Source organism: Enhydra lutris, unplaced genomic scaffold, assembly GCF_002288905.1.
Source record: "Enhydra lutris kenyoni isolate GAN:26980312 unplaced genomic scaffold, ASM228890v2 scaffoldscaffold25, whole genome shotgun sequence".
NCBI lineage: Eukaryota > Metazoa > Chordata > Mammalia > Carnivora > Mustelidae > Enhydra > Enhydra lutris.
Genome location: NW_019154109.1, coordinates 12,659,996 through 12,677,315, shown reverse-complemented (window position 1 = coordinate 12,677,315; position 17,320 = coordinate 12,659,996). Strand labels below are relative to the sequence as shown.

Sequence of the window (17,320 nt, the reverse complement as noted above, 5' to 3'; positions counted from 1 at the left end):
ACAAATAAATTCTTAAAAAAAAAAAAAAAAAAAAAAAAAAAAAAGAAAAAGAAAAGAAAGCAAGGAAATAATATACCAAATTCAACATGAGGATTACAAGGGATGGAGGGAGGGAGGATGAGAGTTATGCTGAACAATGGTGAGAGAGAAGCAAAAACAGATGAAGTATACTTGGGTAGTGAGTTCTTAGGTGCTTACTGTATTACTTAAAATAACTAAATAAATAGGAGTCACGAGTATGTGTCATCAATCAAGGATTATCATAAGCCTATTTCATGTACCTAAAGATGAATTTTTTTAAAAAAGGAAAAAAGAAAAACACAGGCATCATCATTGATTGCTATGTCTTCCTCCTTCGTCCCCATATCCAATCCATTACACATTAAGAGTGCTAAGTATTATTCAAATCTGTTCATACTCATCTCTACCACCAGTCTTTCACCTACTTTTGTATGTACTTCTGCAAAAGCCTCCTTTTGATATAGAATATTATTATATATAATAATATATTATATAATAATATATAATAATATATAATAATATATAATATATATAATAATATATAGACTATAACTAGTCCTATATTCTATACCAGCATCTCCCCCTCATATGCATTCTCCACACTATAGCCAAAGAGATCTTTCCTAAATAAAAATCTGATCATGTCATACTTCTTTCACTTCAATAACCTACTATTACTCTTAAGATACCAAAAAAAAAAGTACGAAGTCTCAGTCATGGCCTAAAATACCACACATGATCTGACCTTTGTCAACATGTTTGCCAGAAGGCTGATATTCTCTAATAACCATCTTCTTCTTCCTCCATATGAATAAAGTACTCAAATTTTATCAAATTTTATCAAGGTCCATGACTACCTGGAATGAAGACAACTTTCCCACTCCCCTTTGCTGCTAAGTACAGCAATATGACTAAGTTCTGTCCAGAAAGAAGTAAACATGTAACGTAGGTAAATTCTAAAAAAATGTCCATAAAAGGAGAGAAGTGTGCTGTCCCCTTTCTGCTTTCTGGAAAGTCCAACTAAGACAGAATGGCTAAAACTCCAAAAATCATCTTGGGCCACAAAGTAATCTTTAGAATAGAATCCACACACAAAGGAACACAACAAAAGAGCCTGTAATTCTGACAGTTCTTGGAAGTGAAAGAGAAAAACTTCTATTTCTTATAAACCAGTGTGTCTCTACATCTAACTGTTCCTAATTCTGATTAACATGCTGCCTGTTCATCTCATGCCATCTTCCCCTTGCTCTCTATATGCCAGCTACACTGGCCCTCTTTCAGTACATTTTACTAGTCTTATTCCCTTTTACTATAAAGCTGCTATTAATCTGGGATGATCCTCAACCTCTTTACCCCAGTTAATACCTACTTAACCTTTAGACTTAAGTTGAACTGTTGATTATTCAGAACTTTCTCGGATCTCCCTAAAGGGGTCAAGTCCCATTTTCACATATATAATGAAAAATTTAACCTTGTCCAAAAAGAGGACTTGCCCTTGCCCTTGGCTTCTGGGAGGTAAACCTAAGCTCCTGAAAAGCCAGGCCTCGTAAGAGCATCTTTGTTTACCTGGGGCATTTGGTCCACAAAGGTAGTCACTGTGACTTTGGGGAGAATTTGGTGACTAGTGACTGAGGTCAGCCATGGTGGGTGGTCAGCCAGGTCTATGAAACTGAAGCCAAACAAAAAATCTGGATACCAAGAATCGGTTGAGATTCCCTGGATGACAATCCTCTGTATATACTGTCACATATGGTTGCCAGGAAAGTTAGTGCCATCTGTGACTCTTGGGAGAAGACAATGGGAAGCTCTGAGCAAGGAACCTTCCCATACTCTGCCCCATCCATCTCTTCCCTTGGCTGAATTTAATCTGTATCTTTCACTGTAATAAACCATAACCATAACTGTAACAGCTTTCAATAAAGTCTGAGTTTTTCTAGCAAATTATAGAAACTGAGGGTGGTCTTGGGGACTGCCCCCAAACTTTCACTTGTCAGAAGTGAGGGCGCTTGATGACCATGAACTCTGTAGTTGGTATTCAAAGTGAGGGTAGTCTCACAGATTGTTTTCAAACTTCCGCAGTATAATACAGTTGTCATTTCACTCCATGCAGTACTTTATCACCACCATAAATTTTGCATTTCACTGATTAAAACCAATCACTTCCACTAAACTCTAAGCATCTCGTGGGCAGGGATTAGGACTATTGATCATCCGCCAAGCACCTGGCACAGTATCTGGCACATTGTAGGCAATCATGCTTTCCTGGAAGACTGAATAGATAATCAGACAAACCCAGTACAATCTTAGCAAGTACCATTTAACAAATAATTCAGTGAAAAGTGAAAACAAGACAATGACATTTAGCAGCAAAGTGCTACCAAATGTCATTTTTTTTTTAAGATTTTATTTATTTATTTGACAGAGCGAGAGACACAAGCACGCAGAGCAGCAGAGGGTGAGGGAGAAGCAGGCTCCCCACTGAGCAGGGAGCCTGATGCGGGGCTCGGTCCCAAGACTCTGGGATCATGACCCGAGCCGAAGGCAATCGCTTAACCAACAGGGCCACCCAGGCACCCCCCAAATGTCATTTCTTACACACAATTTACTAGATTCTTTTCTCAGTACTTCTTAATCAGTGATCCACGTACATGCAGTTCCACAATTAGAGTGTATGATCAGCTTAAGACAGCCAGTATTACTATTACCTCTCTAAACTGATATAATTCCATCCATAAATACCAAAAATATATACTTAGTTAATATGTATAACCTTATCATAAATAAATATAATTTAATTACATTAAATTATAAATATATAATATATTTTATTATATAAATATATAAATATTTTATATAAATATAATTTTAATTACATTTTTAAATTTTCTGAATAAAAAATTTTTAAATTTTTACATTTTTAAAAATTTTTTAAATTTTCTGGATACAATCATTATTGAATTTATTGAAGCCTAGAATTAAGGATTATATATTTATGTAATACGAAGTTTCTGGCATAGGCTCAAAGGAGGCATACACTAAAAAGACTAAAAGATATTATTAGGAAATACTGATTCAGTTCAATACGAACTGTTGAGGTAATATAGTGCAAAAAACACCCAGTATTATTGGAAAATCACAAATCCTCGACATTAATAAATATGGCAGGAATAATATAATACAAATAAAACATTAAATTATAGTTAAGACAGAAATACAGACCTAGAAAAATATTACAAATTCAAACCCTAGAACATTTTTCTTTAGAGTACTTTCTTTTACCTTAAAAATACTTTGACCTCTATAAATCATTAATGTCATAGTGTTAGTTAATACTAGTGTTAACTGTAATATTCTTAGAGATGAAGATCTCAGTCTGCATTTATTGGATATCTACTATGTGCTAGGGACTGTACATAAAAACAAAACCCCAGACTCCCAGGTTCACAATTTAGTGTGAAAGACATACAGTGTGGAAGAAATTAAATGCACACATACACACAGAGAAAATGTTCAAGAATATAAATAATTTCTGTGGTTATCTCTGAAGCAGGGATTATAAGGGACTTTTATTTCCTACATCATATAGTTATAATGCTTAAATTTTGTAAAATGAGCATATATATTTATATACCTTAAAATATAAAAAATCCTCCTTTACAAGGAGAAAAACACCTGAAGGACTTTCAAAATTATCTGTCTCTGGGCTGCCTGGGTGGCTCAGTGGGTTAAGCCTCTGCCTTTGGATCAGGTCATGATCTCAGGGTCCTGGGATCAAGCCCCATGTGGGGCTCTCTGCTCAGCAGGGAGCCTGCTTCTCTCTCTCTCTCTCTGTCTGCCTCACCGCCTACTTGAATCTCTCTCTGTCAAATAAATAAAGTCTTTTTTAAAAAAATTATCTGTCTCCTACTTTTTCTCTACTATCTAGATCCTGAAAATCACAGCCTGCAGTTTTGAAATTAGAATTATTGTTGTAGGGGCACCTGGGTGGCTCAGTGGGTTAAGGCTCTGCCTTCAGCTCAGGTCATGATCTCAGGGTCCTGGGATCGAGCCCCACATCAGGCTCTCTGCTCAGCGGGGAGCCTGCTTCTCCCTCTCTCTCTGCCTGCTGCTCTGCCTACTTCTGCCTACTTGTGATTTCTCTGTCAAATAAATAAATAAATAAATCTTTAAAAAAAAAAAAGAATTACTGTTGTACAGTAATACATAATAAGTACAAGTATTATAATACATAAACAAATTACTTGTGTTAGAGAAATAAACAGAAACTCAAAATGTTGGTCATTAAGAGATTAGTTAAATAAACTGTAGAACATTTACACCAATAAATTATAGGACATTGTCTTTTAAAAGAGACTATGTTGTGATGTGGTTGAGAGCATAAACTTCAGAGCTACAGTGCCTGAGTTTGCAGTCCAGCTCTGCCAATGACTAGCTGCATAACTTGGGCAAGTTTCATAACCTCTCTGGGATTCAGTTTCCACATCTGTGAAATAATAAGGAATGTATAAAACCACATAGTGTTGTTGTGAGTATTGGCTACTACAAATAAATTAATACATAAAAATAATACATATGGAAGTACCTAATAAACCTATAGAAAATGTTAGCTAATACTGTTATGTGTATGGAAATAGAGCAAAGTCAAACTTTTATCATTAAGTGAAAAATGATGCAAAATATTTTGCATAACAATCCAACTTTAGTAAGAAAATTATAATGAGAATATGTTAGCATATAAAAAGACAATGTGGGAGATAGTATGGCATGTGGAATCACAAACGTAAGTTTTAGACCCGGGTTTAAATTCTGTGTGACCTCTGAAAAATTATTTTTCCAGATCTCAATTTCTTCATCTGTAATATTAGGGTAACAACCTCACAGAGTTGTTGCAAGGATCAAATAAATAATATATCTAAAGCACAGTATCTGATACACAGTAAGAATGGTAAATGTTGGCTACTGCTGTATTATTTTCATTATTGTTGAAATTAAGAGACATGCCTGTCTTAGTCATCATTATTCCTCTAGTACCTTAAAAACAATGCCTAGCACAAAGTGGGTGCTCAAAACTACTTGTTGATTAAATGAATGAGTCAAACCATTAAAAGTGGTTAGTAGAGAAGGGTGTGGGATTACAAAGATAGTCATTCTTATCACTATATATTTCTGTACTTGAATTTCTGCTATCAGAAAAAAATACACGATAATATTCTCTTAACCCTTAAAATAAAAGAAGAAAGTGATAATTTCTCTCAAAAAAACACTCAATTTTAAAAAATCGGAGGAAAGTGGAAAGTAGTAGTAAGAAGAAAAGGGAAAACAAGTTACCAAGTGGAATGGCAAAGGCTTCATCCAAAGGACAGTAATGAGATTTTGCAGTTTTATTCTCAACCTTTCTAAAGGTTAAACAGATTATCCTAAGCAATTTTTTGAGTCTCAGAAATGAGTGCAATTTTCAAACAATGTCATCAAATTTAGCTTAGATTTTAAACATTAATCAAACCTCTTTTATCATTCTCTTTTTCAGCTTTTCCAAACAATGGACCAAATGTACGGAGGCATATAATAATATTCATCACTGCACTGTATATACTAGAACAGCAGTTCTCAAGTGCAGTCCATGGACCCCTGGGAATTCCTAAGACCGTTCTCAAGGGGTTCATGTGCTCAAAAATTGTTCCCATAATAATTCAAAGATAGTTTTTGACTTCTACCCTGCTTTCACATTTGCACTGATATTATAATAGCAATAGATGTAGTATCTACAGCAATATAGAATAGCAATAATAACACTGCTGGTATTTTAGCACCAAATCTGGACAGTGGCATTAAACTGTTTCATCGACATAGATAGCTTAAAAAAAAAAAAAAGAAAGAAAGAAAGAAAAAGAAGAAAAAAAAGTTTTACTGAAGACTGTCTTTAATGAAGCAATAAATTTTTACTAAAATCTGACATTGAAGTACAAGTCTGTAATATTCTACCAAATGAAATAGGTAGCACAAATAAAGCACTTCTGCTGCAAACCAAAATATGCTAGTCATTTCAACAAAAGGCAGCAGTACAACTCTTTGAGTTGTGAGCTAAGTTGGCTGCTTTTATCTTGGAACATCTTTTTCATTTGAAAACACAAATGACAGACAAATACAGTTGTTCAACAAGGTATGCGGCAGGTATTTTTCTTTGAACTGAGTGAAATGAGCCTGTTACTTGAAGGAAAATCCCTGACAGTATTTGGTTTTATTGATAAAATTTGAACTTTCAAGTGAAAATTAGAATTTGGTAAGATTAAGATATTCCACTATTAGTTTAAAAGTTCCATGATACTTAACGACTTTTCTGATGATACACATGTGACTTATTGATAATGTATGTAATCAAATGTGTCAACATTTAGAAGATCTGTATAAGTTGGTGAACTTTCAAAATGACCAATACACAATATTATCAAATGTTGCACGAGTAAAAGACCCATTTGCACAGCAAGATAAACCAAAGTTTTTAATATAATAAGGAGTAAAGTTCAATGATATGGTTTCAGATGTCACTTGCAACTTAACCCTTAAGAAAGCAACATTTTTGGAGTTTTGATATCAAAGAATATCCATAATTCTCCGAAAAAGACATTAAAATACTCCTCCCTTTCCAACTACACATATGTGTGAAATCGAATTTTCTTCATATATTTCAAACAAAAGCAAAACAAAACAAAAATACTGCAACAGACTGAATAAAGAAGCAGAAAGGAGAATCTAGCTGTGAGCTATTAAGCCAGACATTAGATCTGCAAAAATGTAAAACAATGTAAAACGTAAATGTAAAGCTTCTTGCTAATTTTTTTTGTTTGGTAAGTGTGATTATGTTTCACTAAAAAATGTGTTACTTATTTTAACATGTAATGCATTTACTGTTTTTAAAAATCAATTAATACTCTCAGAATGGGGGCACCTGGGTGGCTCAGTGGGTTAATAAGCCTCTGCTTTCAGCCCAGATCATGATCTCAAGAGTCTTGGGATGGAGCCCTGCATTGGGCTCTCTGCTCAGCAGGGAGCCTGTTTCTGCCTCTCTCTCTCTGCCTGCCTCTCTGCCTACTTGTAATCTCTCTCTTTCTCTCTGTCAAATAAATAAATAAAATCTTTAAAAAAAAATTCTCTCAAAATGTCTCAGTCTTAATGTCTAATATAATAAATATTGATAAATATAATCCATATAAACAGAAGAGCTCTTTGGAGAGCTCAACAATTTTTAAGAATGTAAAGGGGTCCTAAGACAAAAAAGCTTGAGGACTGCAACACCGAAGACAAAAAAGTGAAATAGACTTCTGTTTATAGAACTCTCAAGACTTCAGAGTACCCAAGGAGCATACCTGCTTTGCAAAAAATATTGTGTCAAGTCTGGAGTCCTGAACTACAGAGCCTGCTGGTTCTTCTCCTGGCTGCCACTTGAAAAGAAAAATTAACCCATGAACTGGCCTACAAAATAAAATACAAATTAGTGACACCAAAACCTGTTATTTTTTAATATGCTGTCAATACATTACATTTTAATCAGCTATTTAACAAATACATTGCAAACAAAGTAAGTTTGAGAAAATTTTTTAAGATTTCTATTGTCATTCAGTCACTAGAATGTTGCCTAGAACATGGTTAATAAACCTTAAAATTACATTACAGAAAACAGAATTAAAATGAAAGGTTTATTCTCAAATCTGGATTATGCACTTCTACCTTATATCACTTCACTAAAAACTAAAAATAAGAACATCGCAAAACTAAAAGAAGCTGTTAACCGTAGACTAAATTCTAATCTATATGAATAAAATTCACATGGGATATTTATAGATAAATGGCTTATAGCATATATATTATAAAATATATTAAGTCACCTTTATATAATTGTTGGATTCATGAAAAATCATCAAACTGCAGTATGAATGGATGCTATCATCTTATACATAATTAAGTCATCCACTTCCCTAAAGGAACTCTTGTTGCCCATTAAACATTAAATCACCACTTTAGGATTCTCTCCAGTCTTTTATAACTGTCTTCCATGCAACAAAACCCTTTCTTAGTCTTTAAAGACAGTTCAAATGACATATTTTTAATTAACCTTTCCTGATCACTCAGCCAGAATTGATCCCTTAATTCATCTCAAGTCACTGTTCTTTCTGTGGGGAAGGGGAAAGTAGGGAGAAGCAAATGATCTCTTTACTATTAAAAACAGTAGCTATATCTCTACAGTCCCCATTTCCCCTCTAGAAGCCTACTCCTTGTCACATTCCAAGAATCCAAGAATTCTCCCTCCAATGAAAATTCCTCTAGCCCTCTATTCACAATACAGGGTCAATGCTTGGGGGCATGGAGATTGACGTTAGGGGAGTCTTAAAGAGGTGATTTGAGTCAGAAAGATGGGGAAAAGGAAGGTACTTCCTGGCACCTACACTTGGAATCTAAACTGTAACCTCCCCAAAAAGCAATGTGATAATGTATAGACAAGTTCTGAATTACTATTAATATAGGTTATCTACTAAATATGCTTTTGTAGATTAACTTATTACTCACTTTTTTAATGTTAAAATGTGTCCTGTGTTCTAACCCCATTGATCTACAAGTGAATATTGTAAAAACTCAACCAATCAACCAATTCTGACATGGAATTATAGAGACTTACTTTTTAATCGCTTAAAAGTTACTTATATATGAGTCTCAGGTCTGGGTTATAAAATGAGAGTAATAGTACCTATCTCACAAGATCAAAGAAAGACTTAAAGGAGATGATGTAATCATTCTAAAGCAATCCAAGTAAAATAAACAGAAAACAGTCTGCTTAAAGTACAGACATATTATTTTTAACACAACTAAGATCATACTTACTTTAATTTTTCAAAATTCTCAGGCTCTAAACTCCATATTTCTTCTACTTGGGCTCCTCGGCAACCTGATATAAGAAATTATTTCTTTAGAAAACAAAGTAACTCATTTTTTTTCCTTCATCATTAAATAAAATACTAACTGGAAAAAAAATGCACATTTAGGGACAATGAGACAAGATAAAATGAAATGGTTAAACTGATGAAGTTCACAGCCAAATCCTTTTACTTCTTTCACTACTTTCTAGTTATTTATAATGGGAGTATATTACTTTTATAATTTAAAGAATTTTCAAGAGTTTTTCACTGAAACGCCACCCCAGACTTCTCAGTCTCTCTCAATCTCTCCCTCTTCTGCATCTGCTCTTTTCATTCAAGTGCCATTTGCCTAGTTCTTCCCTTGGCCCTCTTCTTTTTTTTCTATACACTTTTTTTTAAGTCATAATAAATAACTACCATTTAACACTGACTTTCACATCACATGTTTAGTTCTGACCCTTTTCCTAAATTCCAATTCTATACTGTTTTTAATATAATTTTATTTTCAACTATCTCAGAGCCCCCCAAACATACACTTCCTTAGGATAGTGTTTCTCAATCAGGTGATGTTTTCTGTCCCCCACTCTCTGCCCCTCCTCCCCCTGCTGCCTGAGAAAGATTTTATAATGTCTGGAGATATTTTTATTGTTACTATTGTCATCGGTGGGAAGGCCTTGGCATCTAATGGATAGAGGCCAGAAATGCTAAACATCCTACAGTGCAAAGGACAGCTACCAACAGTAAAGAATCATTTGGCCCAAAAAGTCAACATTGCCAAGGTCGAGAAACCCTGTCCTAGTGGTATCATAGTAACAGTGTACTGGTTAAGAGGTAGGCTTCAAAAATGCCAGGGTTTGAATCCTGGGTCCTCCATTTACTAGCTATATGACCATTTAACCTCTCTGTCCCCCAAAACTCATGGAGTTGCTATGAGGAATCAATGAGATAATTTAGTATGCATGAGATACATTTAATACAGTGCCTGGCACACTGTAAGGGTTTACTAACTATTAACTAATATTATCTCAATACAAAAACCAGCCATATTTACAGTGTCTTCTATCTGTAAAGTACTTTAAATGCATTTTCCCTAATCACTGCAAGGCAAGTATTATACAGAAGTTTAGGGATCTTAAGTGTCTTGCCTAAATTCACTACAGTTAGTATATGCCAAAAAACTAATAAAACCCTCATCTGGTTCCAAAGTCTGGACATATTTTAATATTCCAGATTATTTTCAAGTAAAAGCTAGAGAAGCCTTTGATCTACCTGAAAAAAAAAAAAGTTGGGTCAACCAACTACATGACTTTGGACATTCATACCACCTCAGACTCAATTTGCTCTATTCAGCAAATATCTATTAAGTATCCTCTCTCTCTTTTTTTTTTTTTTTTTAACTTTTTTTATTTGTCAGTGAGAAAGAGAGCGAGCACAAGGAGGCAGAACAGCAGGCAGAGGCAGAAGCCCTGCTGAGCAAGAAGCCCTATGTGGTACTCAATCCCAGAACCCTGGGATCGTGACCTGAAGCAAAGGCAGACGCTTACCCTACTGAGCCACCCAGGCGTCCCTAAGTACCCGCTCTGCATGAAAAGATGTATGTACAAGGGAGAGTTACTAGATTGATTGTAGTAGAAAACATGTTGCTAGACATTCACATATAGGAAGTTAGAGGGAAATGCCTTGTAAGTGTGAACCTGTATTTTTGAGTGTCAAAAAGGGCACGGAAGGACACTAAGGCAATTGTTAACACTGGTTACTGCTATTAGAAATCAACTGTAAAAAGGCCAAACATCAAAACATTGTATGTATCATACTAAAACAACAAAAATCCACTGAATAAAAGTGTCCCCAAATCTTCTGCACAGGGTGAATTTCAAGTGGTGACACCTGTTTAAACCTTATGCTAAACACACACAGTCTCTTTATATAAGGAAAACATAATATTCAACTCTTAGTATCTATCACCTTATACACATTGAATATCTAATAGTTCCCTTATGTACACTCAATTTCAAATAACGTATGGTACAGGAAAAAGAAAGCAGCAGTAGGGGCGCCTGGGTGGCTCAGTGGGTTAAGCCTCTGCCTTCGGCTGGGGTCATGATCCCGGGGTCCTGGGATCGAGCCCCACATCGGGCTCTCGGCTCTGTGGGGAGCCTGCTTCCTCCTCTCTGTCTGCCTCTCTGCCTGCTTGTGAGCTCTGTCTGTCAAATAAATAAATAAAATCTTAAAAAAAAAAAAAAGCAGCAGTGATTCAAGAGAGCTGTATTCCAATCCCAGCAGTACCTTAAAATTCTTAACCTTGAGCAAGAACACAATGTCTTTGAGCCTCACTTTCCTTGTGTATAAAATAAGGGTACTCCTCTGCTTCATCCAATCCACACAGTTCTTGTAAGGTATACATTTATTAACACTAAATATAAAGAATCCCCTAATGCAAACTTCCTGACATATGTTAAGTAAAAAGATGGGGGCAGGGTGGGGAAAGCTTTAAAAAGTTAACAAAATGCTGGTATTTCACAAATACCTTTTAGGTGCCAAGCATGGTACTAGGTCCTGGCAAGGACAGAAAATAATAAACAATTGTCATGACACTTAATACTATCACAACTAGGGGGACCCCGGGGGGCTCAGTCAATAGATCCTCTGACTCTTTATCTCAGAGTCCTAAATTTCAGTCCCACACTGGGGGTAAACGAAAGAAAGGAAGACAGGCAGGAAAGAAGGAAGGAGGGAGGAAAGGAGGAAGGATTTCATCACTAGTAGAAAACAAGTATATACAATTCAAAGACAATGCAGCGAATTTACATATGAAAGATACACTCAAAGTTATGAGGTAGGAGAGACCACCGCTGTCTTTGCTGATCAGAGACACTTTCCACGGATAATTGAACTGGGTCTTAAACAGGCTGGCCATAGAATCTGTCATCCAAACCAGAACACACTGCTCCGAAGTGAAAGGAAGTACTAAAATTAAAATATGTTTGAAATATTTACGTATTGACAAATACATTTGCATTATGATACTGGTGGCTTCATAAAACAGTTCTATTCAAAAACTAATTTCAAGAAATAGCTCTCTTAAAAACATCCTGGCACATTTCTTCCCAAGAAAAATACCGTGGTAGGGTCCTCCCTGTCGCCAGTGCCTTAAATTTAAATTTAATGCTATCCTCCAACAGTTTACACAATCTGTCATTCCCCCAACCTCACCAAGTCTACCAGAAGTAAAGGCACGGCCCCCACTTCTGTACCTCCTACCAAAAAATAGCACCAAGTATCTTCACTAATCATGTTATTCCATGTTATTTAGTTAGTGATGTGACCAAATAGGAAAAACTGGATTGTGGGCACTCAAGCAAGCACTTCAAAAACAAGGACTAGACTCAACTATTTGGGAACCTCAAGTTGGAAAGCTGTTGACTTGTATTCCTAACGAGACGCTTCTATTTTGGGGGCCCCAACAATTGTAAGCAATACTTGTTTCTAGGGGTACCAGGTGTACTCTCATAAGTATACCTTTACTTTTTGTGTGAAACCAGGCATTAACTTGCCTCTCTCCTCAAAACAAGGTAACATGTACCTCAAGAGAAATCATAACTGACCTTCTTGGCAAGGCAACTCTATATTGGCCCCCAAAGTCATTCAGATTTGTCTCAACTCCTGCGTCAGAGTTGCGGATGATGGAATTCTGCAAGACTTCTTCCTTGCAAGCCCAGGAGGAGTCCATGCAATCACTAAAATCACTATATACCTAAGTTCATGCCTTAAAACAAGACAAAAAGTCAATACAAAAATTTAAGAAGAAAGCCACCTGCTTTCTAATGTAAACACTACAAGAGATAAACAGACTTGGTACCTATGAGTCAGGCCAAATTAATCAGAGCAGCTGAGGGAAAGGCAAGTTTGATTTGGAAAACAAGAATGGATTTTGTTGGGAGACAACTTTCAATGAGTTTCTCCTGTTTCTGCTTGTCTTCTGAAAGTTCTGGACTATCTTTTCAATGACGTTATTTTGATAAACAGACATAAGACAGAGACAGTGTCTCCCCCTGGTGCAGAGATAAGATGTATTTTCTGTCCATAGAATATTCCTAAAGGTAAAGGTTGATCAGGTTTGTTAGCAACCTCTTTAATTAAAAGTCCCCTAAGCTCAGGGTTCCTTAACTATCACATAGATCCATGTATGCAACATCCACCTGGATCCATCTTGACTCCCATGGACCTGTAGGACAAGGGAACCAATGCAAACATGAATCTCCAGCTGCTTACTGTGTCAACAGTAATATAATTCTTTCTCTCTTTATCAATATATCAATACAATCTTTTATAAAACAGAGCCAGACTAACTCATTGGCTGGCAAACGGTAAAATATAGTAGCATGTATTTCTTAACAGACATTAGATTTTATCAAATGCTTTTTGTGTCTATTGAGATAATCATATAGTTTTTATTTAGCTTGTTAATATGGTAAATCACACTGAATCTCAAATGTTAAACCAACACTGAATTCCCAGGATAAATCCCAGTCAGGCATGATATATTGTCCACTCAATATATTATTAGATTTCCTAATATTTTGTTCAGAATTTTTGCATTTATGTTGATGATGGAGTTAGGTCTATAGTTTACTTTCTTATAATGTCTTTGGATTGGGAGTTAGGGTAATGATGGCCCTCAATGAATGAGATGGGAAATATTCCTTCTCTGTTTTTTTGGGGAAAAGTTTGTGTAGAATTGGTATTACTTAATCCTGAAGTATTTGAAATAATTTATCAGCAAAGAAATTTTGGCTGGAGTTTTCATTGTGGCAAGATTTTAAGTTACAATTTTAATTTATTTGGTAAATGTAAGGCTATACTGGTTATTCTTGTTTGAGCTTTGGTAATTTTTGTCTTTAAAGAAATTTATACATTTCATCCAAGTTGTCAAATTATTGGCATAATGATGTTTAGAATACTCCATTATCTTTTTAATCTATAAAATCTATAGCAGTATCCTCTCTCTTACTCCTAATATTGGTCATTTGTGTCTCCTCTTTTTTTTTTAATTTTTTTTTTTTTAAGATTTTATTTCTAAACAGTCTCTACATCCAACATGGGGGTCAAACTTACAAAGCCAAGATCAAGAGTCACATGCTCTACCAACAGAGCCAGCCAAGAGCCCCCTGCTCTTCTTTTTCTGATAAGGCTGACTAGAGGTTTATCCATTTCGTTGATCTTTGAGAAACCAGCTTTTAGTTTCATTGATTTCCTCCATCATTTTTCTTTTTTATTTCACTAATTTCAACTCTGATCTGTATTATTTCCTTTCATCTGCTTACTTCAGGTTTCATTTGCTCTTCATTTTCTAGGTTCTTGAAATGGAAATTGGGGTCATTGATTTGTTGTAGGAAAAGTAAATGCAGTCCCTGTTATTCCATTTTGGCTGGAAACGGAAGTTTACGCTTCTGTTTTTAATCAGTAGACCATCACTATTCTGGTGCATTTATGAATTATGTATGTACCGCACCAATTAAAACTGTAAATTCTGCTTGTACTCCATCAGTTTCTTAATAAGAACTTTGTTTTTTGGGGTGCTTGGGTGGCTCAGCTGGTTAAGTGGCCCACTCTTGGTTTCAGCTCAGGTCAGTATCTTGTGCTCGTGAGATTGAGCCCTGCATCTGTATGGGGTTCTGTGCTCAGTGAGGAGTCTGCTTGAGGATTCTCTCTCTCCTGCCCCCCCATACCTGCACACATGCTGGAGAAGTCTCTCAAATAAACAAATTTTAAAAAAACAAAAAAAGAATATTGTTTTACCATGATGTTATATTTCACTAAAATTTGTATTTATATATTCACTGACTCCACAATTCTTCCAGTGAAGAAACCTTCAAAATAAACTGACAAATAGCTTTCATAACACAATAAGATTATCTACTTTTTAAAAAACGAACTTCAAAAAGCTTTTTAAATCTACGAGTTAGATAAGAGAAAAAAAAGGAAATGATTGGAATAAACTGATTTTCTCTTTGAGGTATCTGATGATGATACACAATTTGCATCATTTAACTTTTTGCAAAGTTTTTCTGCTAATGTAGCCAATCTATTAATAGTAATTTCTTCACTTTTCATATGTGCCAGTACAGAAGATGCATTTACATATCACTCTAATTCATGACTTTTAATCATTTTCGATTGTAAGTTTTCTATACATATGGGACTGAAGCAATAGCTGTTAATGGAGTGGATTTAAAAACAAACTTGCTTAATACACTATTTCTTAATGTTAACTTTAATATGTCATAATAGTTAAGGTTTTGAAGGTAAACCTGCAGACATCTCAAACTCATTATTCAAAAATGAATTCATTTTCTTGTCCATCAAGCTTGTTCATCAAGCTTGTTCATCAAGCTTCATCAGCCACTCAAGCTAGAATCCATGGAGTCATTTTCACCCTTTCCCCTACATCCAGTCAGTAGTCCTGTTGATTTAAATGGAGCAAAATTACTCCAACTACCTCCTCCTCTTTAACCCATAACTTTAGGTCAAGCTAATCACCTGACTCCAACCATTTTAAGAAACTGCTAGCTTCTCTCCCTTCATACCACTCCACCCTGCACACTACACATAGTAAACCTTTTTTAATTATAAAAATGTCATTTCGGCATTCAAATATCTTTGGCAGTTAAGTCCCCAGTGACTACAGGGCAATCCAAACTATACAACTCAGCATACAATCTGGCCTCAGTTTACCTTTCAGCTTCAGATTCAAACAGTTCTCTTGACTGTTACATTCTTTTTTTGTCACTTTGCTAGCTGTTTCCTGTGGCATATACTTTAACATTACTACAGTTTATGTTTTTTCTTTGCTCTTCCATGACCTGTGTTCCCATAACATTTTGTATATGCTCTAACATAGCAATTAAAAAACAATATTAGTTTGAGGGTCAGATCTTTATAAGAGCAGTCATGGTTTATTCACACTGAAAATTCCCAAGCCGTATCAGTGTGCCTGAGATACAGTAGGTAAACAACACATGCTTGATAAATTATATTCCAAATAGTCATCTATGTACAATAGACAGTATCTATATCAAAGTTTAGTTTTTATCCCGAGTACAAGTTTTAACATAATAGCTAGAATTAATAATACTTGAAGAAATGTAGCAATTAAATAAAAAGTTACCGCCCAAAGAAAAGAATGGGAAGATGGACACAAAAGGATAAAAAGTCAAATATGCTGACTATTTAGGATGTAAGACAAGAAACATGGTCAGGGAAAAAAAAAAAAAAAAAAAAAAAAAAAAAAAAAACCCTGAGGAAAGCATGTGGCCTCTAGTCTAGAGCACTAGCTCAAGAAACCACACTTTACCGGAAGCCAAAAAGCGAGCCGGGAGAAGAACTAACCAAGTGGCTTGTCAGTCCCATGCAGTCAGCGTGTGTGAACGTCCGCAGAGCTACTCACACACTCAAGGTGTTCTACTTTGAGTAACCAGAATCTCGGGTTCCTGCAAGGCTTGGGCCATACACACCCCACCGTCGAGGAGGTACACCCTAGCTTTTCCTGCAAGACTGATGGCTTGAGAACGTGCATCTAGGCACACCTGCCGGGTAAAGGGAACGCTCCCCAGAGAAGCGACCGTGGAAAGGGAAAGATACGTGCGTGAAAGGCGGGGGCGAGGAGCGCCCAAGTCAATTAACAAGTAATTGATTGCCGAGTCCTGAGGATACGACAGTGCACAAGACAGACAGGATCCCTGCCCTCGTGATGAAGCTCTCAAATTCAGTGTGGAAACGCGACTGCCCAAGACTGAGGAGGGGACGAGAGACCTCCGCGATGCAGGCTTCTGGAGTCTCCTCCCTTCGGACGCAAGGCGGCGGTGGCCGCAGAGAACCACTCCATGCCCAGCTTGGGCCTCCTCCCGTGACCCCCGGCCCAGGACGGTCCCTTGTCTCTCACCGAATCCTTTAATGAGCTCGGTGAAGACCCCGGGGTCGCTTTCCATGAGGCACCACTCCCCAGCATTGCCCGTCATGGCCCCGGCCACACACCGCCCCGCTCCACCTCAGGATCCGGCCGCCCCCCGCACCAGCTGCAGCCAGCCACTGATCTCGGCAAACCCGCCGCTGAGCTCGTCAACCCCACGTCACCCCGCCTACTTCCCGACAGCCTCCGGGCTCCGTCACCTGCAGCGCGACAGAGAGCGGGAGGACGCTCTAGCCACCCAGGAGACAGCGAAACTCTTCCTAGGCCGTGCAGGACCCGTAGCGGATTCGGAAGGGGCCGGGGCTTAAGAAGAAAGGGCGGGGATTCAGCGCGCCGTAGGAGGCAACATCCGGGATCCTCGCCAGTCGGGGGCGGGGCAAAAGGAGAGGGGCGGGGCTCGTTCCCCAGAGCCTAACCTGGA

At 36.9% G+C, this 17,320-nt stretch overlaps 1 protein-coding gene across 2 annotated transcripts in view; it reads right to left on the bottom strand.

The window, feature by feature from the left end:
* Positions 1-17,061, bottom strand: part of LOC111151016 (ubiquitin C-terminal hydrolase L5) — a 41,975-nt gene extending 24,914 nt beyond the window's left edge. For both annotated transcript variants that reach the window (XM_022508715.1, XM_022508716.1), the window contains exons 1-3: positions 16,873-17,061; positions 8,896-8,959; positions 7,386-7,491 (exon numbers count right to left, since the gene is read on the bottom strand). In XM_022508715.1, the coding sequence (XP_022364423.1) occupies positions 7,386-7,491; positions 8,896-8,959; positions 16,873-16,948 (246 nt within the window). In that variant the 5' untranslated portion in view covers positions 16,949-17,061. The remainder of the gene's footprint in view (positions 1-7,385; positions 7,492-8,895; positions 8,960-16,872) is intronic.
* Between the last annotated feature and the right edge of the window lie 259 nt (positions 17,062-17,320).